Here is a 27,613-nt window from a genome sequence, read left to right on the forward strand (position 1 = left end):
CGTTTCCACACCATTCTGATATCACTGAAACTGAACAAAGAAAATATACCTTAGTTTTTTTCATGTTGTATGCTTACCTGTTATTAAACAGCATATTTTTAAATCCAGCAGACCCAGAGCACCATTAGCAATGACTTGGAGGTTATTGGCCATCTGGCAAATGTAAATTTTGACTCATAAATCATAATAATTGACTCATAATCTCATTAATCTGATACTGATTGATGAATGCAGCTTTAACTACAGTTCAGTATTCCTACAACAGGAGGGGCTACACAGTGGTGTAGTGGTTAGCACTCTTGTCTCACAGAAAGAGGGTCAACGGTTCGACCCCGGCCTGCAGCTTTGTTTCCTGGCTTCCTCCCACAGTCCAAAAACATGCACTTAGGTTTAATCGGTGACTCTAAATTACCGTAGGAGTGAATGAGAGCCTGATTGTTTGTCTCTATGTGTCAGCCCTGTGACAGTCTGGCGACCTGTCCAGGGTGTACTCCGCCTCCGACCTTCCAAACTACATACGATCTGCTGAATAGCTCTCAAATTTTTTAAAAGAGATGGAATACCCAGCTCTTTACTGAACACCCACACACATAATCAAGACACAGAACTAAAAATGAAATAAAATAAAATTTACACCATCTGCACTGGCTACTGAATAGCACTTGCGTCCCAAAAACACTTAGATCCAAAAAGCACTTACGTCCTAAGAGGATTCAACTGAGTCCATGCCACTTTTTCTTGCTTATTCTTGTGTTGTTTTTTGACTTCATCCTTGCTTGTGTTGTATGATCTCTCAAATGGTTAAGGATAATGATGAAAGGAGGATGAAAGGTGACAGATACTGATTTCTGTTAAAGCCAAGGCAAACCATTGCACAACCGTAATTTCTTCATGTAAAGTTTAATTTTAATGAAAAACAAAGATACAAAGTGACTAACATTTGAACTGTTATAGTGCCACCTACATTTCAGAGTTAATGTAGCAATTATATATCAAGTAAATCATTTTAAACTGGATTACAGGCTAAAACTGCCAAATTTCACTTTCTTTAAAACAGCTAATATTCCAGCTGAAAGGACGGGCAAAGGGTTGATTTAAAGACTGAGAGCTGCAGTCACCAGAAGGGTTAAAGACTAGATCTTTCATCTTTCATAACTGCGCTCCCCTCCCTGTTCATGACTGAGTTTTATAGCTGTGTGACCATGAAATGACATTCATAAAATGGTAGGATTATGGAAAACAGCGCCTCTGTTAAAATCTAACTACAGACTGGAACACGAGATAAAAGATTTGGAGATTATGGAGAATGAAGAAAACAATGAGCACTGTCTTTAGAGTATACATTAACCTTTACCATATTTAAGCTCAGAAAAATGATATATAAATGAATGAATGAATGAATACAGCTCTTTTCTCCACCAGTATTTATTTATTTTAGAGTACAGCAGCCTATCCCACCAGCTGATATCAAGAAATAAAAACACTAACTCCCCACTTTGATCTCAATTTCTACGTATGATACTAAGTCAACCCCAATCAAAACATAATCGGACAGAGTGGATTTCCAGTCTTGATGCTAAGCTAATATAAAACCTGCTGGTACCGGCTATATGTTTACCAAACAGGTATGATAGTGCTATCAATCTGCTAACTCTACCTCCCAAAGTGATGTATTATTCCTTTTTACTCATTTGTTTAAGTGTGAGTATTAATCACACAGCAGGCTTATTCCATATCTCTCACTGACAGAATGCAGTGTTGATGAACTTCTAAATCAATTAACTCCTGAAAACCTTGGGAATACCAGCTTGTGCACATTTGTTTGAGGCTTTTCTTTCCAAATAGTTAAAAGAAGAGTACAATAATAGTTTAAAGTCAGTGATTATTATCAGTATGACTATATCTGCCACTTTCGCCCCCACCAGCTCCAGCTGAAGCTGCATGGTATTTACAGTCCTACTGTTAATGTATCACCTGTTGGAGTGAATGGGAGGAGAGATGCTACCCATGGCTACATATAGAGGTTGCATCCTGTCATGCTCTGTCTCAGTGGGCTCCAGTACAGGCAGACAACATGGGGAAGGGTTTCTACCTCAGTAAACCTGTTGGGATAGTGGCTATCATAGCGTGTATAGGAGCCCTGTCTACTATCATAGCTCTGTCTGTTGTTTACTCACAAGAAAAGGCAAAAAATAATGAGCAGGTCTTGCCAACAAATGGAGGAACAACTCCTAAACCCACGACACCTACCCCTTCCAATGAACCTTGGGACAAGTATCGGCTGCCCAAGAGCCTGGTGCCGGACCACTACAACCTCACCCTGTGGCCACGACTGACTGCAGATGAGACAACTGGACTTTTCATCTTTACTGGTAAAACACTCAGAATGTAATACTGATTTCGGATCCTATGCAGTAAGATGGCTTTCGAAGTAGCATTTACGAATTGTTGCTTTCTGTCCCTTCTGCTCGTACGGAGTTGGGTAAAAGGGCATTTGTTTACTCTGCACCTTATGCTGGAATATGCTACAGAAAGACTGGAAACTAACTCACTTAGTTTCTTTGAGCACTTTTAAATCCAAACAGAGTTATTGAGGCCAATTCCACAACATGCACTTTTTTCTCATAACACGTTTAAGGGTGTGTCTTATGTAAATATGTAACTGTATTTTGTGTTTGCTGCCTCTTGGCCAGGGCTCTCTTGAAAAAGAGGTTCTTAATCTCAATGGGATATTCCCCGGTTAAATAAAGGTTTAACATTTTTGTTAATCATTGGTTCGTGGCCACAAAATACTAATTTGTGCGCACGTTATAGCTATTTCGTGGCCACAATTTAATTTTTTTTTTTTACCATGTCATCTCTGGGGCTCCGTAAAAGGTTAAATAAATAAAAATAAAAAAATTCTAGGGTTGTAAATGTATCCTCCTCAGTCAGCAGGACGGATACATCAGCAGGAGGTTGGAGGCATTTCTTTGGGATGGAGATAAAGACTGTAGGGAGTTTGATAAGTCACAGCTTTAAGAGGGACTAATGTAAAAGAAAATGAGAAATGAAAAAGAAACACGCCTTCTGCAAACAGGGTTTAAAAAAAAATGAGTTTTATGCCCTTACATAAGGCATTCTTTAGCCTCTTCATGCTCTTTGGTATGCATCATGATGCCAGTTAGGAAAAAAATGTTTGGAGTGGGTTTTTTTTTTCTTAAAATAGACCAAACAAACATAATCCGAAGAAATTTTATAATTATTTTTTTTGTCAAGTTTTTGGGGTTTGTTGGCGACATTGTACCATAACGGTGCACAGGTGAAAAAGAAAGTTTTTACAATTAATTTTAACATAATTTATTTAATAAAAGTGTAAAAGATTCAGTCGCTTCAACAGGGTACAATACATAACATTTTAAATTTAAAAACATTATAAAAGGAACTTTTTAACCAGTTTCTTGTCTGAATGTTGCCTGTAGGCAACATTGTACTACTGAACCAATGACCCATTGAAATGTTGATGATTTTTTCCAGATGGAAAAGGGCCAGGAAATGACGTTTTGAGTGACTTTTTGTGGTGCAAAATGGCAAAGCTGTCTCCTTTGGAAAAGTCTGCAAAATAGGGTTTCAATATGGCCTCCTGGAGGTCATGTGACAAATCAAAGCATTGCTAGTGGTTGCTTATACTCTTCCCTCTTTTATAAAGTATCACATCACTCAAAAACATACATTTTAGAAATTTGACAGGCCCAAAATGGGTCGCCTACAAAAACACCCTACAGCCATTATACATTATAAAAGAAGAAAAAATAATTTTACTTCCAAGCGGTATACTAAAAATTTTTAAAGAGAAAGGAAGTAACTGAGAGAGGAGAGTAAAATTACATTAAATCAGCGTTTGTAAGGCAAAGAAAACTATGTGCATATCAGCCTGTGGGCCAAATTTGTGGAATGGTTTGGAGTAGGAGCTAAAACAGCATATTCCTAAAAAAAACTTGGTGGGTAACTGTGTAAGACAGAGAAAATGTTAATTTTAGCAAATGGGTTGGGGTTGGTTCGAGGTGATGTTTCTGCTGGTCACAGGTGTTTCATGTTGTTTCAGGTCATTCCAGTGTGGAGTTTGAGTGTGCTGAGGAGACCGATCTGATTCTTATCCACTCCAATAAGCTGAACTACACAAGACTTGACAATGACCAGTTGGGAAAGCTCGAATCAGTCAGTAGTGGGTTCAAGGTCCCCGCAATCAAGGATTCTTGGGTCAAGCATGAGACTCAGTACCTGGTCCTGCAGCTGGATGGTAAACTGAAGAAGGCGCAAAAGTACAAACTCTTCACTGACTTTACTGGAGAACTGGCTGATGACCTGGGAGGCTTCTACAGGAGTGAATACACGGAGAATGGGATAAGAAAGTATGTATAATTGTTATAAATTGACATGCTTTGTAATATTACATGGGTGAAAATTAGTCCTGGAAGTTTTGGAAGTTTAAAGGGTAGATCGGTAGTAGTTATCAAGACAAGAGGTGGTAGGGATATAGATGGATAACAGTATAAAAGACGGCTTTAACTTGGCTTGGATTCTATACTAATAAAAACCTGATCAACACAAGACAATGGCTTTTAAATTTCATGATTGCAGACTGGGGCCTAAGCTTATTGTTAAGGATGGGTGGGACTGTCAACAGGTGTGACTATATAATTCTACAATGTCATTTAGCAGACGCTTTTATCCAAAGCCATATACATTTGAGAGTTAATACAACAAAAGCAAAGATGAAGTCAAGAAACAACACAAGAGTAAGGGGTCAAGTTTGACTCCAATAGGACTTAAATGCTTTTAGGACGTGAGATCGGTCAGTGAGAACAGTTTTTTTTTTTTTATTTACCGTTGTCATCTGTGTAGATCAAGTGTGAAGGTGTTCAGTAAAGAGTTGAGTCTTCAGTCTCTTCTTAAAGATTGATAAGGACTCAGCAGACCAGATGGAGTTTGGAAGTTCGTTCCACCACCGAGGAGAAGAGTCTAGTGAGACTTCTTCTCTTCTTTTCTTCTTGAACGTATAGCACTCCTCTAGCGATTATAGTTGGCTCTTAAAGTTATGTACTTACTTGATTCCTGTGGTCTAAGTCTAGTACCCTCAGGTTGAATGCACTTATTGTGAGTCGCTTTGGACAAAAGCGTCGAAGAGCGTAATGGGCGAGAGGGTTGGTGGACCTGAACAAAGGAGTCCAGATATGAAGGGTCTGTTCCTGTTGCTATTAGGCAAAAGACATGGCTTTGAATTTGATGCGGGAGCCAGTGCAGGGAGATGAGTAGCGGAGTGACATGTGCTCTCTTGAGCTGGTTGAAGACTAGACGTGCCACAGTGTTCTGGATCACCTGCAGAGGCTTGGTGGTGCAGCAGGAAGACCTGCCAGTAGAGAGTTGCAGTAGTCTAAGTGTGATATCACAAGGGCCTGAACCAGGAGTTGTGTCGATTGCTCGGTCAGGTAGGGTTTGATTTTCCTGAGGTCGTAGAAAGCGAATCGACAGGATCGGGCAATTGTGGCCACATAAACCTTGAAAGTCAGTTGGTCATCAATCATGACACCCAAGTTCAGTTCTTAGAGAGGTTGAGCTGAAGGTGGTGTTCTGTCATCCATGTGGAGATATCAGCAAGGCAAGCAGAGATACGAGCTGAGACTTAAATGTTCAAGGGGCAGAAAGTGGGATTTATATGATCTCACCTCACCTCACTAACTGTCCTCAGCTGGGAGTATGATATTGGTCAGAACTGCTGGTGGCACTGAGATCAAGGTGAAATATGAGATGTTTTGTTATTGGTGAAGAAATTAAAAATATTCTTGAAGGTTTTGGTAGTGAAAGCAGGGGTAGCAACAGCAGCAGCAGTACTGGCAGCAGGATTTAAGATGGTGTTAATTGTGTTGAACAGTATTTTGTGTTCTGATAGCCGTAAGGTCTTGAGTCTAAGTGTACAGGTAGAGCGACCCATGACCCGGTTAAGAAGACGGACTGACTGTTGATCAGTGATAAAGAACCGCTTATTCTGGTCCGTGAGGGAGTCAGGTAGTTTGTTGAAATCACATTTTAGTCATTCACAGGACTGCCTGTGATTGTGTTTGCCATGTGTAAACTGCTTTGTTAGGACAGACGAGCATCTGGTTTACTTTAACAGTAACATTACACATTTCACATTACAGTATTTAACTTTGTTCACAGAAGAGCTGTTAAATTTTAATATGAGCCGAAATGAAAAGTCTTTCCCCTGGAGTTGTACAAAGTCATATGTTGTCAAGGTCTTTCCAGGACTTTTTATTATAGCCTTAAGTTTACAAAGGCTAATAAACCTGCATGCCATTTAGAGGGTCTGCTTCATGTTCATGAGCCAGCTATGACTACTGGGTCATACTGGGTAAAAGCCACTCGCTCTGTGCTGACTTATTTATCATGAATATTTATTTATTTATCATCATGATCTACTGCAGACGATCTGTTATTCACATCAATACCATAATTAATCTTACAGAAATATACCATACATGTGTCATCTTGCTGTCATCATGCTGTTGGGCTGTAGGTTCTTTCTTTAAACATTAAGTTTCCTTGATTTATTTCCTGCCAGGGTTGTTGCTACTACCCAAATGCAGCCAACAGATGCCAGGAAGGCATTCCCCTGTTTTGATGAGCCAGCTATGAAAGCTATTTTCTACATCACGCTGATCCACGAAGAAGGAACTGTTGCCCTATCCAACGGCGAGGAAAGAGGTTAGTGGCAATACAGTGGGAATTGGATTTCTACAGTTTCGGACGAACACAATGGAATATATGATGAAGGCAGTGCCGGTATTTCAAGTATTAGTTTTACAAATGAATGTAGGATCTTGTTCTGGGGGGTCTCAGACTATAGACAATGTGTTGGATTAAAAATAAAAATGTCTATTACATGAAATGTACCATCCCATCCCATCCAATCCTATATCATCCCAGTTATAAATGGTGTCCCCCAAGGCTCAGTGCTTGGTGCCCTCCTATTCATCCTGTACATGCTACCCCTTGGTCACATCGTACACCGTCACAGACTACAATTTCACTTCTACGCCGACAATACCCAACTCTACCTCTTCTCGAAAACCATCACTCCCGCAATTCAGTTCACCATCCCTAACTGCCCCACTGACATAAAAACCTGGAAGATCAGCAACTCCCTCAAACACAACTGCAACAAATCAGAATTCATTATCACTGGTCCACACAGTCACCCCCTCCCCCTCTTGGTCCCAAACATCAGCATGACCCTGGATCCAAGTCTCTCCTTCAAATCACACATTAAGACCAAAACATCCTTCTTCCACCTTCGCAACATTGCACGCTTTCGTCCTACCCTCTCCTTCTCCGCTGCCGAAACACTAATTCATGCTTTCATAACCTTCAGACTGGACTATTGTAACTGCATTTTCTACGGCTTCCCCTCCGCAAACCTTCAAAACCTACAATATGTCCAAAACTCATCTGCCCACTTTCTCACCCACTCCCACTCCAGAGAACACATCACACACCGCCCATCCTTCAGCACCTTCACTGGCTCCCTATCCAGCACCAAATCCACTTCAAGATCTTGTTCATCACCTACAAAGCCCTCAATAACCCTGCTCCCCCGCCATACATTACAGACCTCCTCCAACGCCACTCCCCCACCCGCAACCTCAGATCTTCCGATGCCAATCTTCTGACCCCCATCGCCAGGACCAAGCACCGCACCAAGCCTTTTCCACTACTGCCCCAACTCCCTCCCTACACACATCCGCAAGTCAGACTCACTCTACGCCTTCAAAAATCAACTCAAAACCTTTTCAAGATAGCTTACAAGACCTGACTCCCACTGCCAAACCTAAACTCATAAACTCTCATCTCAGTTTTTGTTTTCTGTATTTTGTATTTGTTTTAATGTGTTATGTTAAGAGACTTTGAGTACCTTTAAAAGCACCATATAAATCAAATGTATAATAATTATTCTTATCGTCCCCAGACTCAAAGCCCACCACCATTGATGGCCAATCAGTGATTCAGACAACTTTTGAACCAACTGAGAAAATGTCCACCTACCTGTTGGCATTCATTGTTAGTGACTTTGGCTTCATCAATGAAACCATTGATGGAGTTTTGGTAAGTGACACCCCCCAAAGGGATTTTGTCAGTTTTCGTGAAGCTTGTATGTCCAGTTCTGATCCTACTACTCTTAATTTTAGTTTGAGGTATTAGAGTTGCTAACTGCTGTACTTTTTTACAAAAAAATGTATGCCAAAAGGACAAATGTATGGATGCTTTAGAATTTTATAAAAGAGTTACACATAATAACTTCAAAACCACAAAGATAACATTGCTTTCTGGTATTTGTATTCAAGCTAACAACATTGTGCAAAATAAGGGCGCTTTCAAAACCCAAAGTTCAGTCCGTTCATTCCGAACTCTGGTGGTTAAATCCTTGTTACGGTTCGTTTGGTTGTTTATGAAAGCTCCAGTTGTACTCTAGTGCGGACCAAAACAACCGGTCCCAGACCACTTTCAGACAGGGTCTCAGTTCCCAAACAGACCCTAGTGCGGTTCGATTCCACTGTGAACGTAATCCGACCAGAATCCGACCCAATTAACCCTCCGGGGTCTGTGATCGCACCGACATGATCAGATCATGCAACGTTTTCAAAGCGCCGAGAAAAAAAAAAGAGTTCATGTGGAGCGCTGTTGTCAACTTCACTCCAAATTAAAAAACTTTAATGAATTTTTTGTTTGATGCTCCTCGGTCATGTAAAACATGTAAAAAAATATATGATAGTTTAACACTATTCCTGTAAATATACATGTTTTTATGGGAATTTCTTGTATATAGTTGTATTATATTTGAATTTCATCTTTATATGTTCATATTTGTTGCAAGCTATGTTTACATTTATAGGTCCAAAACAGTTCATTGAGCATATTTGTGGTTTTTATTGTAATAAATTATTTTTGTGTATTTTTGGGCTCAATATGTTTATAATATATATATGTTTATATGTTTATTATAAGTAGGTTAAAGTGAAAAAAAAAAAGTCAGATCATGGTGAAGTTGTGCTGAAAAAATGGATACCAACATTTTGTATGTGGTATATAAAGGGCAAATAGTCTCAGACCCCAGAGGGTAAAAGGAAATCAAACAAAATGCCGTGGATTGTGGGCTACCTGCACGGTGAGATGTACACAGATAATAGCATAAAGTCATTGCAGAATTATCAACATGTTGCTCAACCTAACTTAGATAACTTAGCAGATCGTTGTAGGAGAATCAAGGGTCGACCTCTCTGATTCTACAGCTGTTTGATCGCAGCACGTTTGAAATAATGGATCAACACATAATTAATGACCCGGAGCCTCAACAGGAGCTCGTTCTGAGCATTTCTCTCCAAATTAGTTTTGGTTGGGTTTGCTCTCAGTCCCACATTGCTTTGTTTACATTCTTCACTGCCAGCCTTTCAACCAATAAGAATTAATAGTGTGAGTAGATTTCCAGCCCTCCACCTTCGTACAAACCATTTTTTTTTACAAACCATTTTTTTTGGTCCGCTTACATTTCTGCACTGTGAAAGCAAACCAGACTAAATACAAAACCAACCAAATGTATAATTTTTACTATGATTTGGATGAAACAAACGGACTTGGGTTGTGAAAGCGCCCTAAGACTGTGTAATGTTTACACTAATGTTTTATTGTGCATATTCTGTGATGTGGGTTTAGATTCGCATCTTTGCCAGAAAGCCTGCCATCGATGCTGGACAAGGACAGTATGCCCTTAACAAAACTGGACCAATCCTTAAGTTCTTCGAGGAGTATTACAATTCTAGCTACCCTCTGCCCAAGTCTGGTAAGTCCATCACAAATGAGCATCCCAGGGTGGTGCTTTCATTTCAATCCTTATCAATGTTCAGTGCATGTGTCTCTGTTAGATGCATGCTCTTAAATGTTTTCTACTCCACATGCATTCAGTATGTGCAGCAGTGGTGGAAAGTAACTAAGTACATTTTCTCAAGTACTGTACTTAAGTACAATTTAGAGGTAACATGAAAAAATATGAACAATTTAAAATGATTGCACATGTTTATAAATTGAACCAGATAACAGTGTATTAAGTAGTTAAAATGAGCTTTACCCTGACAACAAGTAAAATGCTGCTTGCAGAAATGCATGAAAAAAAAAAAAATCCAATAATATATTTGGAAAATATAAAACAATCTGAGTGGGTCCATTCTGCATAAGGAATACTTACTTTTTATAGTTTAAGTACATATTGATGCTGATACTTTTGTACTTTTACTAAAATAAGTTTTGAATGTAGAACTTTTACTTGTAGTGGAGTTATTTCACAGTGTGGTATTGGTACTTTTACTTAAATAAGAGATATGGATACTTTTTCCACCACTGATGTGAAGTATTTTGTTCATACAATAATAGAAGTATAGTAGATATCCCTTTTAAACCTCAGATTTAACTGCTCTACTCCCCTCAGTGGTCAGTTGTTTGTTCCATCATGTTTATTGCCGTCATGTGCAGTTTATGGTTTAGACCTTTTTATGACAGGGCAATGTGAAGACGGTCCGGGAAGATCATGTACAGTATCAAAAACAGAAAAACAACAGATTAAACTCAATATCTTGATTGCTATCTAGACTTTGTTGGCTCATAAAATACATTCACATATTTTTATCACGTAGCCCATTTCTAACTCTCGATCACATGATTTAACAGTGGTGCAGGTAGAACTTGAAAACATTCCCAACTTCAAAGGGTTTCAACCACAAATACTCTCTTTCCTCATGCAGATCAGATAGCTCTACCAGACTTTAATGCTGGAGCCATGGAGAACTGGGGTCTCATCACATACAGAGAGACAGCACTGCTCTACGACGAAACGTTCTCTTCCAACTCCAACAAGGAGAGGATTGCTACCATCATCGCTCACGAACTGGCTCACATGGTTAGGTTTTAAACACGTCCCACTGTATCACTTCACAATCACTAGTAACTCTTGCATAAGGGGTCCTGGGCACACAAATGAATTCTCTATTAGTAACATTGCAGTATGCATCCGATAACCCTAAAGTTATACAGGAATTTCAATCAGCAGCAGAATGATTGTAGATAATGTACAATTTGAAATGCTGTACGAACAGTAAATGTTTCAGGTGAAGCAGAAACACATTTAAAGCAAAAACTAATGTCCACCCTGCAGACCAACCTGGCTAAATTTGCGTTCAGTGTCTTTTATCCTGTTAAAATTCCAACGGCCTGCACATGAAGAAAACTGGGCTCATAGAATCCACAAGAGTCTCAGCTTTCCAGTGATACCATAGAATACTGAATTTCCCCTTAGGGATGAATAACGTAATTTTGATTTGAGTTGATTTGATAGATTTTCTCATGTAGCACAAATTTGCTATTTCGGCCTACTGTATTTGAAAATGTGTGCATATTTGGGTCCCTAAACAGGCTTTGAATTACATAAACTGGGTATCACATCGTTATAACTTCTACTTGGTATTGTGATCCTCTCTAATCAGTTAAAATAAATATGGAATGATTCTGCATTAAGTCTTGTTTGAAAGACTGAATATAGTGTTAAGCCAATCCAAATAGGTCTCATGTGTTTTAGAGCAAGTCCAAGTCGAATCTCAAGTTTTGTCATCGCATGCTTCAAGTCAAGTGTCAAGACCCCAAGCCAAGTCACAGGCCCAATCAAATTATGAAACAAGTTAAATCTGAGGCCTTTAAAAGAAAACCAAGTCGAGTCCTTCAGAGTCAGCTCACATTTTGTCTCATCCAAACAATTTTATATCAAGTCCAAATCTCAAGTACTTTCAAAGCCTCAAGTCTCAAGTCAAATCTAAGGCAATCTGTGGCAATTCTAAGTACATTTCACTTCTTATCAAAGCATATATCAAGTCCAAATCAAATCACAAGTCTGTGTATGCCAACTGCATATTAAATTGACAAGTCACTGTAAGCTGTCAAGTCATAGACAATTCAAGTTTTTTTGTATCTTGTTTAATAAAGTTGGCTGGCCTTCTCTAGCAATCAGGCGAAAGAAACATTGGTTCCTGTTTATCTTTAAGGCCATTACCGGAAAAGTACCTTCATACTTTACAAGAGTACTTGATTGGAATCATGGACGATCAAATAATTGGTCTACTCTCCCAGCCTTTTGTTTTAATGCCCCTGCGACCTGGAATGATCTTCAACTCACACTGATGATCAATACGCCCACAACTTTTTTTTTTTTTAATTTGTAGGTTGATTGCAGACCTGCAACTTTTTAGCTTTGATCTATTTAAATACCATTTTTACTTATCAATTTATCTTGTCTGTTATATGTATTTTGAATTTGTATTTCTGTACCTTTTCGTAAATGTGCTCATCGTCACTGTAAATGAGGGAAACCTCCATGTCTTAAGAGTTTAACCCTTAATCAGGCAAAGAACTATATTTGGTAGTTAGAGTCAGGTAATATTTCGAGATAAAAGTTGCAAATTTACTAGATTAAAGTGGCAAACCTACAAGAAAAAAAGTCGCAGATTTACGAGAAAAAAGTGGGAAAAAAGCAACTTTTTTCTCCCGGATTCACCACTTTAAATCTCATAAATCTGCGCTTTTTTCTCGTAGATTTGCCACTTTAATCTCGTAAACTTTTTTTTCGAAATATTATTTTCGTATGTGGCTGTATGTAATATCCTCCTATATTCTCTAGGGTTGAAATTTGGAATTTGCAAGTATTTCAATGAGTGCCCTATTAAGGGTTAAATAAAAAAGTGTTATATTTTGAATAGCACTAACACCTTTTCCCCTTGCTGTTCCTTCAGTGGTTTGGAAATCTGGTGACCCTGAGGTGGTGGAACGACTTGTGGCTGAATGAAGGTTTTGCGTCCTATGTTGAGTACCTGGGAGCACACGAGGCTGAACCCGACTGGAACGTGGTAAGGATTTCCCTATCCTCACTTTCGTCATTAGTGTAGTGTAGGATGATGGTGACACGGTGATGGGTGGAGAGTTTTGGTCATACTCTTTTATTTGTTTCATTATAGAAAGACCTCATCGTGCTCAATGACGTCCACAGGGTGTTTGCCGTCGACGCCCTGGCCTCTTCTCACCCTCTGTCCTCTAAAGAGGAGGACATTCAGAAACCAGCGCAGATCAGCGAGCTGTTTGATGCTATCTCATACAGCAAGGTAACCTCAGCAGCAACACTTTCAAATATGTAATAGATTTTGTTAAGGTCACTTTAACACAGATTGAAATTTGATTGCTCATCCTCAGGGAGCTTCTGTCTTAAGGATGCTGTCAGATTTCCTCACTGAAGAAGTCTTCACCATGGGACTCAGGGTAAGGACTTCAACATTGAGACATACACAGGGTTCGTACACTTTTTCAGTGGTCAAATTCAAGCACTTTTCAAGGACTTTCAAGGTCCATTTTCAAGCTTTTCCAGTACCTTTCAGCAGTTGTAAATGGCATGTTTTAGATGAGTACTTCAATACTAAAAGGGGTAATTTCACTTAACCATACCACCAGCAATGGTATTACACTTTTAACAACTAAAAGCAGTTTGCTAATCTCATAAAACATACTGGTATGGGAATCTAGGGGCTAGGAGCAAAAGTAAGTAATCATAAACCAGCAGCTGGTGGAACTAAACACGACCCAAACTAGGAGGAAAGACCCACAAATAGACTACTTCAGGAGCCCTCACATCCACTAGGAATTAGAAAAACTCCCTTCAGTAAGAAGATACAGGGTAGAGCAACAAGAAACATCTCAGATACACTTTTTACCAATAATATAATAAAGTATAACATTAATGGGAGGTTATTACATTATCAGGTTAGCCTTCATTTCCCCAATATTGTAATAATTTAACAGCAGACCACCCATTACTTGGGTTCAAGTGGTGATACTGTGTAGGCAACTCAAGCTCAAGAGCTCTAGCGCCACCAACAGGTCAAAGTTGAATGTTTATTAACTTTTGACCCGTTCATCCGTTTTACACAAATGAGGTATCCATGACACACGAATGCATTCAACAGCTTCTTGAAATCTAAAGGTGCTTGGTGTTATACTTTATTACATTATTGGTAAAAAGTGTATTACATTATTGGGAAATGCACTTTATTACATTATCTGGAAGTTATTACATTATCAGGTTTTATTACATTTTCAATGGACTCAAGTGCAGATTTTTTATACATTATCGGGGTTATTACATTATTGTGAATTTATTACATTATCAGGTTCTGATATTTTACATTACATTACACTGCCTCCTCCCTGAACACTTTCAAAAGCCTCCTCAAACACCACCTGTTCATCACAGCCTTTGACCTTAAATAACTCCTGCTCCCCCCCGAAAGGCTCTATATAAATCTAAGTTTTTAATTATTATTATTACTACTAACACTGCAGAGTGCATGTACAAAATATCTGAAAAGAAAGGTGTTAGGGAGCAGCAGTGCGGTCTATGCAGCAGAATATCACCATGAATCAGTAGGAATCAGTAACTTTAATTCAGTCAACTCATTATAATGTGAATGTTTGAAATTCTGTATGAGCTGCAAAACTATCTGGTGAAGCAGAAATGACTCCCAAGAAGCAAAATAACAAATGCATCTCTTTGTTTTCTTTGTCCACCCTGCAGACCTACCTGGCTAAATTTGCTTTTGGGAACGCAATCTACACAGACCTATGGGATCATCTGCAGATGGCATGTTCTCTTCTATTGACTTTAGATTTGAAGATTTAGCTAATAAGCTTATCGAAAGGATCAACAGTACATACCAACAAACTGCTGCCTGTCACTTACTTTGTCTTGTCTGTCTGCTTCCCTAGGCTGTTAAAGCTAGTGGCACTGAACTTCCCAACTCCGTGCATGACATCATGAACACCTGGGTGCTGCAGATGGGCTTCCCTGTGGTTACCATAGATACGACCACAGGAACTGTATCCCAAAAGCACTTCCTGCTGGACCCAGACTCTGAAGTCACTGTTGTATCTCCCTTCAAGTATGTACACTGGCTTTCTTTCATACTTCAGTCCTACTAGACCAGGGGTACCCAACCTTTTTGAACCAAAATCTACTTTTAAAGTTGCCAGTCTGCTGAGATCTACCAGTCCACATAGGGAGCCGTCGCCATTAATGACAGCCTACATACGCGTTGAATATCGTCACCCTGTTAAAATAATCGCCTAACTCATTTTTGCCAAGTTTTGCAGGAAACACAAAAACTTCACCAAAAGTGTAACATATGGCATTTATTGATAATTTCACTCAAAAAGGATGTCACAAAGGATGGCTATTGGCATAGTAATAACTCTGTGTGTAAATTATGTAACTTAAGAGAAATAAATGACTTGGGCAATTTTTTTGAACATGCCTTTGTGACTTAAGCAAGATATGGTAACATTTTATTTTGAAGGTGTCTACAGAAGAGTCACACAAGCCTGTCAGAAACATGACATGACAAGTATCATGAGCATTAATGTTACTTCAAAGTGTCATTAATGTTCATGACACATCCCATGTCATGTTTATGACAGGCTTGTGTGACTCTTATGTAGACACCATCAAAATAAAGTGTTACCATATCTTGCTTAAGTCACAAAGGCATGTTCAAAAAATTGCCAAAGTCACATTTTATTTTGACTCAGGCATAATAAATCCGCTTAAGTCACACACTTGACATAGGCCATTATCTTAAAGGGGTAAAATCACATGATCTGATGAACTGAGGATGTAGACGTTTTTACCATAGGTGGTCGGCATCATGAGGAGATGATTTAGGCAAAAAAACCCAATTTTGACAAAAAATGACTTAGCCGATTATTTTAACAGTGTGATGATATGCACACAATTAGAAAAATATTCCAGATATAATAAAAGACAGTTCTGTGACTTGCAAAAAATACAATAAATGTATTTCTCTACCTTGGTGGGAGTGCTGCCACAAGGTGGTCATCAGTACTGTTGCCTACTAAGGGACATTTCTGCTGGATTTAGTTACTTTTCAGACCCTCTTAGCAACTTTTAGCAACAAATACTACATACAAAGTATTAAAGTAAAGTAAAATAAATAAACAGAGTGAGTATAACTCAAGAAAATAACTTCCTGTAATTAACTCTGCTTACATCTAAATGACACAGAAAATAATTTTGCAGCATATTAACATTACAGTCCCTTTGTAAAAATGAAATATAAAAACAGGAGGTGACCCCTCACAAGTGGAAAAATCCTACATGCTCAGTTTGCGCCTTCAAAATAAAAGCTCTCCACATTTCAAAATAAAAGTTTATGATCTAGTGTAACAACATCTCTCTGCTACATAAGAAAATGACTGAGAATTAGTACCAGATCGACTGGTTGGGCACTCTTGCACTAGAGCAGTTAATTAATCTTTCTCTTCTTTTTTTTAAATACTGCTAGAGCTATTTACCAATTATGTTTCCAGTATTATAACTGATTTTACCCTTTATTTCATATTCCTTTTTTGTTGTTGATGTCATTATGATTGAAGTGATACAGCCTCCCTATTTCAGCTCATGACAGGCACACAAAAGACTAAACTATATGCAGATGTAATAATACAGTTATTTATCCTACAGTTATGAATGGATTGTTCCAATCAAGTGGACGAAGACTGGAGCCGTGCAGGAGGCCAAATGGCTGAAGGCTAAATCAGGTAGGATGTACAGGCACAATAAAATGGTGATTTTGTGCTGACAGAATACATGTTAAAACAATAATAGATATAGAAAGAGTTGTTTTGTATGTTTTGGTGGGTCTGAAGAGATGATTTACACTCTGCAATGGAAGATGTGCAAAGTGCAAAGAGAGCATCATGTTTTTAGTGTTAAATCTGTGTCGGATCTCTATAGTGGTGGAATGTAACTAAGTACATTTACTCAAGTACTGTACTTACGTACTTCTTTTGAGGTACTTGTACTTTACTTGAGTATTTCCACTTTATGTAACGTTGTACTTCTACTCCACTACATTTAGCTGAAGGCTAGTTACTTTACAGGCCGAGATTTAACATAAAAAACATGATCAATTTAAAGTGATGAGACTTTTTTATTTTTATTAAATCTTGTAACAGTATATTAAGTAGTTAAAATGAGCTCTATCTTTACAAAAAAAACACTGCTCACATAAAAGCATCAAAGCAAATAATCTAATAATCTCTTTGGAACATATAAAACAGCCTGAGTAGGTCCATTCTGCATAACTAATACTTTTACTTTTGATGCTGATACTTTTGTATTTTTACTTCAGTAAGTTTCGAATGCAGGAATTTTACTTGTAGTGGAGTAATTTCACAGTGTTCGTGTTAGTTAGTACTTTTACTCAAGGGATCTGAATGTATGTAGTGGAGTAAAAAGTACAATATTTGCCTCTAAATGTAGCGGAGTAGAAGTACAAAGTTATGTCGAAATACTCAAGTACAGTACAAGCACCTCAAAATTGTACAAAAGTACAGTACTTTGGTTTAGTTTAGCTTTTTTATTTCGAACATGTGCGAGTAACGCAACAAAGTAAACTGAAAATCAAACAAATCCAATGAGAATAATAAAAAAATAAAAAATAGCAATAGTCAAAACAAAAGCTATAATGTGAACACAACATGTCCGAAAAGGATTAGGATAAAGTATACGCTTATATAAACCTACCCCTTCTCCACTACTCAATTAACATTTTTTCCCCCTAAACATACATATTTACAAAATATATATTTACAAAACAAACAACAAATACATAAATCATTTATCATTTATGAAAAAACTCGATTGTTAAAGCCCTTCTTCCTCCCTGTACCTCGTGAAAACCGTAGCTGTGTTCCGATACCCATACTTCCATGAGTACACCTAAACGCAGTACACTATCCGCACTTACTAAGTACACAGATTTCAGCAGGTGAGTGTTGTTCTTTCTTACCGATTACCAATTACGATCGCGACAGCCGCCACGGCTCGTCACGCGCCAAAAACATCTAGCTTTGAACGGCGAAAAAAATACCCTTTGTGTTGTTTAATCGTTGGTTTACTTCTACAATCCTGCAATATGGCTCCATTAACGCAGCAAATCATTTCAGCCACCATTTACATTTTTTTTTCGAGCTGAGCGGCTCTGCCTGGCTCCGCCTCTTCTGCTACGTAAACAAGATGGCGGCCGTTGAGGGCGTAAAGTGTACATCGTTGCACACTCAGCGTTTTGACCGTTATGAGTGCAACATCCGGGTCCTTTAGGTACACTTCTTTTCGCCACGATCCGAATCGGAACACCCTGCGTACTCAAACTAAGTATAGTAAGTACGGGAAGTATGGGTATTGGAACACAGCTCATGTGTTTGTTCTGCTTTTTAAACTTGAGTAAATGTACTTAGTTACATCCCACTACTGGTCAAAAGGATGGGTGCACAGTTTGAATTTCTCCATTGTGGGACTAACCTTCTTTTCCTCTGTAGATACAATTATTGAAATGAAGGCCTCAGGGTCTGACTGGGTGCTGGCTAACACCGACGTGGTCGGGTACTACAGAGTCAACTACGACGAGGGCAACTGGGAGAGACTCATAGACGCTCTAATGACAAATCACTCGGTAAGTTTTTTTTTTTTTTTTGATCAAGGTCTTTTTTATTTTTCTAATTTTTCAAATATAACAAACAAAGAAAATACAATTCACAAATGAGGCAATCAAGTCTAGTTCCTGTCCAATCAAACGAACCTCCCACCAAGGTTATTATAGTTAACAAAAACTAACGAAAACTAGAATTGAAAAAACATTTTAGTTGAAACTGAAATAAAAATAAAAACAAGAGTTTTTAAGAAAACGATAACTAACTTAAACTGTATTGTGTGGTTACAAAACTAACAAAAACTAACTAAAATTACAGTGAAAATGTCTTTAGTTTTCATCTTTTTTCATACATACTCCAGTGTTTCTATAAGAAAGAGGGTTCTGTTAGTGAACATGCAGGAACACATGGTAAATATGTTTATTGAGACTGGGATGTCTACACTCGAACCAAAATTCAAAACACCCATAACTATAAGAGTTAATTACCTTATTGGGGCTAAGATGGATAAACCAAAGGAAATAAAGGCAACATTTTTATGACCTCTTTGAATCTCACTCCCAACACATTGCCCATTACAAAAATACTAAAACTAACACTAAAGTATAGATATATGTATGTATTTATTTACTTTTTTTTCATTTATTTATTTTGTGGATAGAAATGCCCCCCCCCCCTTTTTTTTTATCTCTCTCTCTTTCTTTCCCCATTTATTCAATTGTTAATTTCAGTTTTTTCATAATTATTGCTATCATTATTGTTGTTATTTTTCTTGTTGTTCACCGTTTGTAAATTAACAAAATGTGCAATAAAAAAAAAACTAAGACTAAAAACTAATAAAAACTAAACTAAAACTAAGCATTTTCAAAAACTAAAAACGAATTAAAACGACCAAACTCACTCTAAAAACGAATTCAAACTAACTGAATTTGAAAACAAAAATTCACAACGAAATTAAAACTAAAACTAATGAAAAATGTCAATACATTCAGACACCAACACAATCACAAACTAGATAAATAAAAAAGGAAATCACAACGGAGAGAGAAAAGAAAAGAAAAAACAAACAAAACAAAACAAGAAAAAAAACAAAAAAACAGATACATATATACATTTGGGTTACAATGAAATGTTAATATCTGCCATGCTTTCAACAAAGGAAATAAATGGCTGCCAAATTATATAGAATTTCCTGGTGGTCCCTCTTACAGTATATCTAATTTTTTCTAAGTGAACATGACTTATGAACACTACAACATAAAATGATGTGTGATCTCTGTTGTTGTTGTTTTACTGGTACTAATCAGGATATATTTGCTCTTGTTTTTCAAGCAAATTAGAGTGATCAACAGAGCTCAGTTAGTGGATGACGCCTTCAACCTGGCCAGGTGAGTCCTGCTATTACAGCATCATACATATAATGTTACGGCATTAATCCTCCTCTTATGTTGTGGGTTAAATTGACCCATTTCAAAACATTTTTAAATATTTAGAAAATAGTTAAAAGTATTTTTTCATTAAAAAAGAAATTTTGAAAAATATAAAAATAAAAAATAAAAATCAATGTCATGTAAAACCATTGTATTTTATATGTAGGTCTTTCCAGTGTAAATAAATAAAGGTTTAACATGCATTTTTTATGAAAAACGAGTGAATTATTCTCATTGAACCATGATCTGTGAGAGGGAAAGAACACAATTGCACTAAATATTGATTAAAATGGTTAGTAATGGAGTTTTTAATGAAATATAAACAATCTTTATTGGAATTTTATTTTGAGTTTCTGACACTTTTTGATAATTAAACTTTCTCTGGATTATTGCTGTTGTCTGAAAAAAATGAACATAACACAAGGGTTAAGAGAATTGTTGTATAAAGATAACGAAATAATAAGTCGTTATCACGAGATAACGATGCATAAAAATAAAAAATAAAAATACATGGCTGTTCTCGGCTTCCGTAGTATTCAGTTTTGTTCTGAACTTAATGTTTATACAGGGCAAAGATCATCCCCACAGTTCTGGCCCTCAAAACCACCAAGTACCTTAACGAGGAGAGAGACTACATGCCCTGGGAGTCGGCCCTCAACAACCTCGACTTCTTCTCCCTCATGTTCGACCGCAGCGAGGTCTATGGTCCCATGCAGGTGAGCCAAATATATCAACAAAAAAAAAACACAAGAGGAACAGTAGGAAGACGTTACTTTACGGATTAAAAAACTCCTGAGACCCAGCTCTTCAGAGAGCACCACACCATAATTCTACTCCTTAAAGAATTGTCACTAACATGTATTGCTGCACTAATGGCACTGACTGCACTATACCTTGATTGTTTGCTTTTTTCTTCCTGTAAGTCGCTTTGGATAAAAGCATCTGCTAAATGACTAAATGTAAATGTACATGTACTTAAGTACATACGATTTGTTCACCACCGTAGCTCCATGAAAAAAAAAAAAGACATTCCCTGACCACCTTGTAAATTCACCTTAAGAGCTACGGGACGGGAAAACAATAGCAAACGTTTAGCACTTTAGCACTTTAGCAAATAAACATTTTTACAATAGTTAAGACAACAATAATAGTCACTAATATATACTGACAGAAGGAAATAAACTTCAACAAATTGTCTGCTAAATGACTGAAAATGCTAAACTTCAACAAAGCGTCTGCTGAATGACTAAATGTAGGGTGACCAAGCGTTCTCTTTTGCCCGGACATGTCCACTTTTTACGTCCTGGCGTCCGGCCGGGTTTTATAAATTCACGAAAATGTCCGGTGTTCACTGTTTTTCATAGGACCAGTACACATGCACGTAAATTGACGAGCGCTTTGCACGCAATTTTGCGAGACGTAATTACCAAGAGGCTGCCTTGTGGGCGGGTCAGCGCCGCACACACACAGAGAGAGACAGAGAGCAGAGCAGACAGGGCAGATCGAACAGCGGAGCAGCATTGCACGGGAAATGCCGAAGCGTAAGTGCAGCTTCACAGATGAACTGCAAAAAAAATTTCCGACGTACCGTCCCGGTCGGGACAGGTGGGAGGCGGAGTGCACCGTGTGCAATGCTGGCACATATGTCTCAGTGTCTAATAAAGATGCTGGAGATCTCAAAGCTCAAAGACAACTAAAGATGAAAAGTATAGATCCTTTTTGTTTGTTAAGTTAGTATCTTTGTGAGACTCTTCTATTATTTATCTTATTGCAGTTATTAAGAGATATATTGTTGAAGCTAGATTTTCTAACAGAAGAGTTCATATTTAGAACATTATTTCACATTATTTATTCATTTATTTGAAAAGAGTCTACGAGAGCTATTATTTTGTTACAAGTTTTTACAGATTTCATTTTATTTTATTACAGAAGTTAATTTTGCACCATTGAAGCATAATAAAGCATGTTCATCAACCTCCGAGAAGCCTGTCTGAATTTGTGTCTCGAGGCCGTGCCGATTGTCCTCTTTTTTGGAAATCAAAATATGGTCACCCTAACTAAATGTAAATGTACATGTACTTAAGTACATACGATTTGTTCACCACCGTAGCTCCATGAAAACAAAAATAAGACATTCCCTGACCACCTTGTAAATTCACCTTAAGAGCTATGGGACGGGAAAACAATAACAAACGTTAGCATTAGCACTTTAGCAAATAAACATTTTTACAATAGTTAAGACAACAATAATAGTCACTAATATATACTGACAAAAGGAAATAAACTTCAACAAACCTTGTGTCCCTGTCAGTCAGCCACTATAGAAGCCTTTTTGATACATTATATCAGCTTTATATGAATTTCGAAGCACTCGTTATTTACCGTTTGTTTTTAATTTTACCTTTACACCTCTTATTTCCTGTCACTACCTTTCACTACCCGATTAAATGTAAATGTAAATTTATCACATTGTTTTTTAGGATTATCTGAGGAAACAGGTCACCCCTCTGTTTGGATACTTCAAGACCTTGACTGGAAACTGGAGCGAAGTACCTAAAGGACACATGGACCAGTGAGTAAAGAGAAACACGCAGGCATATACTGTTCAGAGAGGTCACACTTTTTTTTAGAGAGTCAATAACAAAATATGACACTAGACAAATTAGATGGGTAAACATTATTGAGAGTTTATGAACAGTTTATCTGTCTCAGTGATCTGTTACGCCTCTCCCAAGCTGTAAACAGATTTTATGAACTCGCTATCTTGCGTTACATTCAGATGAATTATCTAAGAAAGCCGTCAAGCACAGACTCCAGTACATAACTGTTATCAGTGGTGGAATCTAACTAAGTACATTTACTCAAAATTGTATTTAAGTACTTTGGTACAGTTTTGAGGTACTTGCACTTCACTTGAATATTTACATATTATGTAACTTTTTCCTCCACTACATTTAGCTGACAGCGTTAGTTACTTTTCAGGTTGAGATTTAACATAATATATATGATCAATTTAAAGTGATTAGACTTTTTGTTTTTAATTAAATCTTATAATAGTATATTAAGTAATTAAATGAGCCCTGCCTTTACAAAATGAAAACACTGCTTACATAAAAGCATTAATAATAATAATCCAATAATATATTTAGAATATATAAAATAATCTGAGTGGGTCCATTCTGCATGACGAGTACTTTTACTTTCAATACTTCAAGTACATTTTGATGCTGATACTTTTGTACTTTTACTTCAGTAAGTTTTGAATGCAGGACTTTTACTTGTAATGGAGTAATTTCACAGTGTGGTATTAGTACTTTTACTGAAGTTAGGGATCTAAATACTTATTCCACCACTGCCAACAGGTGCTGTTCAGGTCTCAATATAACACTGTACTTTAGATCAGTGGTTCCCAACCTTTTTCTTGAGGGACCCACATTTTTACCATTGTAAACTTTGGTGACCCCCCAATTGTCCATTGCTTCTATGAAGCCGAACTCAATGTGACTTTCATGGTACCCTCTCTTTTTCTTTTTGAGATATTCAGCATTCTCGTCTCCCTGACGCTTCGCCATTTTTCCATTAGCTCTCTGTTTCTGTTGTTAGGTGAGGTTACCGCTAGGAGAGGTTTCCGCTAGGAGAGGTTACCACTAGGTGAGGTTTCCGCTAGGAGAGGTTACCGCTAGGTGAGGTTACCGCTAGGAGAGGTTACCGCTAGGTGAGGTTTCCGCTAGGAGAGGTTACCGCTAGGTGAGGTTACCGCTAGGAGAGGTTACCGCTAGGTGAGGTTACCGCTAGGAGAGGTTTCCGCTAGGTGAGGTTACCGCTAGGTGAGGTTTCCGCTAGGAGAGGTTTCCGCTAGGTGAGGTTACCGCTAGGAGAGGTTACCGCTAGGTGAGGTTACCGCTAGGAGAGGTTACCGCTAGGAGAGGTTACCGCTAGGTGAGGTTACCGCTAGGAGAGGTTACCGCTAGGTGAGGTTACCGCTAGGTGAGGTTACCGATAGGTGAGGTTACCGCTAGGAGAGGTTACCGCTAGGTGAGGTTACCGCTAGGAGAGGTTACCGCTAGGAGAGGTTACCGCTAGGTGAGGTTACCGCTAGGAGAGGTTACCGCTAGGTGAGGTTACCGCTAGGAGAGGTTACCGCTAGGAGAGGTTACCGCCAGGTGAGGTTACCCCTAGGTGAGGTTACCGCTAGGTGAGGTTACCTGTGTATACTGCAGGAGGGATGTTACACATGTCCTTATTCTCGCGATATAGCCTTTATTTTTAAACTTTTCTACAGTGATTTTTCAATTAAAATAAATGAATAAACGTTTAATGTAGCCTTTCTTTAGTAGTTTTTGTCCTGCTAATGAATTAAATGCTGACTCATCTATATTTAACACATTCGATTTATTATATCCCTTAAAATCAAGAGGGCTTCGCGACCCCCCATGGATCTTTGCCGCCCCCCTGGGGGGTCGGGCCCCCCTGTGGGGAACCACTGATTTAGATGAAGTACAATGCACGAGTTACCCTCTAATATTAAAAACTCAGTCCCCATGCAGACTCTTCATGTTTTCTCTCCTGTTAATACCATTTCTGTATGTGCTTCTCTCAGGTATAACCAGGTGAATGCTATCAGCCTGGCGTGCCGGACAGGCCTTCAGGAATGCCAAGACCTGGCCAAAGGATGGTTCCAACAATGGATGACCACTGATGTTAACCCGTGAGTGTTTTTATTCTCCTTGCTGTATTTTAATTTCAACAATTTGTTTATTTTGTACTGAGCTTTAAAGATGTCATTCTGCATTAGGATCCACCCCAACCTGCGTTCCACTGTGTACTGCAATGCCATCGCAGCAGGTGGCGCTAAAGAGTGGGAGTTTGCACTGTCAAAGTTTCTGAACACCACCATTGCTTCTGAAGCTGAGAAAATCCGCTCTGCCCTGGCCTGCACCAAGCAACCCTGGCTGCTCAACAGGTCTGTTATACAGTTTGCTACAGAGTTTAACTGACAGTTAGTGACCAGTACACACACGTGTATTGATACTTTAAGTACATTTTGATGCTGATACTTTTGTTCTTTTACTTCGGTAAGTATTGAATTCAGGACTTTTACTTGTAGTGGAGTAATTTCACAGTGTGGTATTAGTACTTTTACTTAAGAGATCTTGAATACTTCTTCCACCACTCAAACACTGCTTGTACCCTTACAGGTACCTGGAGTACACTCTGAATTCAACAATAATCCGAAAGCAGGATGCCACCTCCACCATTGTTTACGTCGCTAACAATGTGGTCGGTCAACCTCTGGCGTGGGACTTTGTTCGGGATCGGTGGACGTACATCTTCAATGAGTGAGTACAACACAAATTTCTAGTTGAGAAGATCACTGCATTCCATTAAAACATGAGCAGAGGCACAAGATTTGTAGTTTATAATGACATTTTTCAGATTAAACCAAGTGTTACGTCCCCTTTTAAAATGATAAGGAGAGCAGCACAACCAAAACATGGGTCTCAAACTTGCGGCCCGCGGGCCAATTGCAGCCCTTGTGACGATATTTTGTGGCCCCCACCTTGATGAAAATTTAATGTGAGTTTTATATGAATGGCACTTTACCAGGTTGTGTGTGGATGGTCCTTTTTATTACGTTTTTGGTCATTTTGTGTCTTTTTTTTTGTAATTTTGTGTCTTTTTTTAAATAATTTTGTGTATTTTTTGGTCATTTTGAAAATAATTTTGTGTATTTTTTGGTCATTTTGAAAATAATTTTGTGTCTTTTTTTATAGTAATTGTGTATATTTTTTGGTCATTTTGTTTCTTTTTTTTTTAAGTAGTTTAGTATTTTTTCAGTCATTTTGTGTCTTTTTTGTAATTTTGTGTCTTTTTTGGTCATTTTGTCTCTTTTTTGGTCATTTTGTGTCTTTTGTAATTTTGTCTTTTTTTGGTCATTTGGATGCTTCCTCCAGGTAATTTGAGTTTGAGACCCCTGAACCAAAAGATGTGCAGGAGTCAAAGTGAGGTGTAAATTAAATGATTTTTATCAGTGCTCCCAATCAAGTCATTAGCAGCTGTGAAGGAAACAGAAAGGAGGAGGGAGGAGAGGCAGAAACACACACAACCAGCCCCGTGGCTTTGCTTTGCACGTAACATCAAGTATTTTAATTTGTCCATAAAACTACAATTTTAAGATGCTGAAATGGGCTCAAAGGTTCTGAGTAAAAGGTTGTAATTACTGCAGATAAACAGCGTGTTAGGTAACATGTGTCTCTGTGACCTATGATGTTCACACGCCCAAGTGAGAGACAGACACACACTAAAAGATCCATTGTCACATAATCACATATCAGCAGGAAGGCACTTTTACAGGTTTATTATAAGTGACAGCTTTTATAGATGAAGCATGCTCAGTATAATCCATCCACTGCCTCAGGTGACCTTTGTTCTTTTTTTTTTGTCATTTACTTTTTATTGGTTTTTGAAATGAACAAACAATCAACATGAAGACCTATAGACAAATACAGAAAATATCAAAGTGTACAAAAGGGGATTGGAAAACACCCAAAAATAAATGAATAAATAAAATAAAAAAGGGAAAGGTACAAAGAAATGAAAGTATTCTGATCGTCCAGGCTGAGATGACCTGAAATCTGGTTTTATGGTAGAGACATATGTAATCCATTTTTGCCAATTTTCAATAAATACCTCTTTTTGTGTTCTTAAATTGAAAGTAATCCTTTCCATTGCAAAGATGCTGTACACAATATCAATCCATTCATCTGCACTAGGTGCCTCTCTCTTCAGCCATTTCTTGGTTATTGATTTCTTACAGGCCACCAGTAATATTCTAAGTAAATATTTATCTTTATTCCTCCACTCCAGTTCCTCTAGATCCACTAAATATAACAAATTGAAACAAAAAGTTATTTTTGTAGAAAACAGTCTCTAGAATTCGATTCAACCAAAATGGAGTAGATGACCTTTGTTCTTGACTCTTCATAAACCACACAGACCTTCTCTTGGCAGAGCATCACAGAGGTGCTAGTGTAGTTTAGAATTAAGTCTTTTTTTTTTTTATAAAGATCCTCATTTTGTTTTTACTGCAGAAGTCTTCTGGGTCTGACCTGGTCCGACAATTAGTTTAATTTAGGATAGTCTGAATCACTCCATGAAAAAAATGGCAAACAAAAAGTGCATTGATGTTTCTTCTTCACTTTTTCTTGTAACTTCAGATATGATATTATGTTCGTAGAATATTTGTGTTGTTTGGTAAAGCATTAACCACTGTGAGCAGTGTACACCTTGGTACATAAGAAACATTTAGAAAAATATCAATTTGTACCACAAAGTACCACAATGCATGTCTTTCTTTTTGGTGTAATGGAATCATGATTTATGGTATAAAAATCTGATTTTCAGAGACCATGGTGAAATACAGTTATGGGGGGAAAAAATCATTATTCCACCCTGCCTGCACCCTTACGGTCTGCGGTATCTGTGGATTCTTTTAAATGTCAACTTAAGACGTATCTGTTTAGACAGGCGTTTAGTTGACTGTATGTACCTGGTCAACT

General features: G+C 37.9%; 1 protein-coding gene across 1 annotated transcript in view; it reads left to right on the forward strand.

Annotated features, from left to right (window-relative positions):
- Positions 1–372: 372 nt before the first annotated feature.
- LOC131973260 (aminopeptidase Ey-like) overlaps positions 373–27,613 on the forward strand; it is a 29,442-nt gene continuing 2,201 nt past the window's right edge. The window contains exons 1-19 of the mRNA XM_059335219.1: positions 373–2,372; positions 4,085–4,391; positions 6,602–6,744; positions 8,006–8,142; positions 9,748–9,874; positions 10,830–10,984; positions 12,864–12,977; positions 13,086–13,229; positions 13,318–13,383; positions 14,693–14,758; positions 14,884–15,056; positions 16,655–16,731; positions 18,514–18,647; positions 19,957–20,012; positions 20,623–20,770; positions 22,535–22,626; positions 24,655–24,762; positions 24,850–25,017; positions 25,253–25,393. Coding sequence (XP_059191202.1) covers positions 2,075–2,372; positions 4,085–4,391; positions 6,602–6,744; positions 8,006–8,142; positions 9,748–9,874; positions 10,830–10,984; positions 12,864–12,977; positions 13,086–13,229; positions 13,318–13,383; positions 14,693–14,758; positions 14,884–15,056; positions 16,655–16,731; positions 18,514–18,647; positions 19,957–20,012; positions 20,623–20,770; positions 22,535–22,626; positions 24,655–24,762; positions 24,850–25,017; positions 25,253–25,393 — 2,654 coding nt within the window. The 5' untranslated portion in view covers positions 373–2,074. The remainder of the gene's footprint in view (positions 2,373–4,084; positions 4,392–6,601; positions 6,745–8,005; positions 8,143–9,747; positions 9,875–10,829; positions 10,985–12,863; positions 12,978–13,085; positions 13,230–13,317; positions 13,384–14,692; positions 14,759–14,883; positions 15,057–16,654; positions 16,732–18,513; positions 18,648–19,956; positions 20,013–20,622; positions 20,771–22,534; positions 22,627–24,654; positions 24,763–24,849; positions 25,018–25,252; positions 25,394–27,613) is intronic.

This window comes from Centropristis striata, chromosome 6 (assembly GCF_030273125.1).
Source record: "Centropristis striata isolate RG_2023a ecotype Rhode Island chromosome 6, C.striata_1.0, whole genome shotgun sequence".
Taxonomy (NCBI): Eukaryota; Metazoa; Chordata; class Actinopteri; order Perciformes; family Serranidae; genus Centropristis; species Centropristis striata.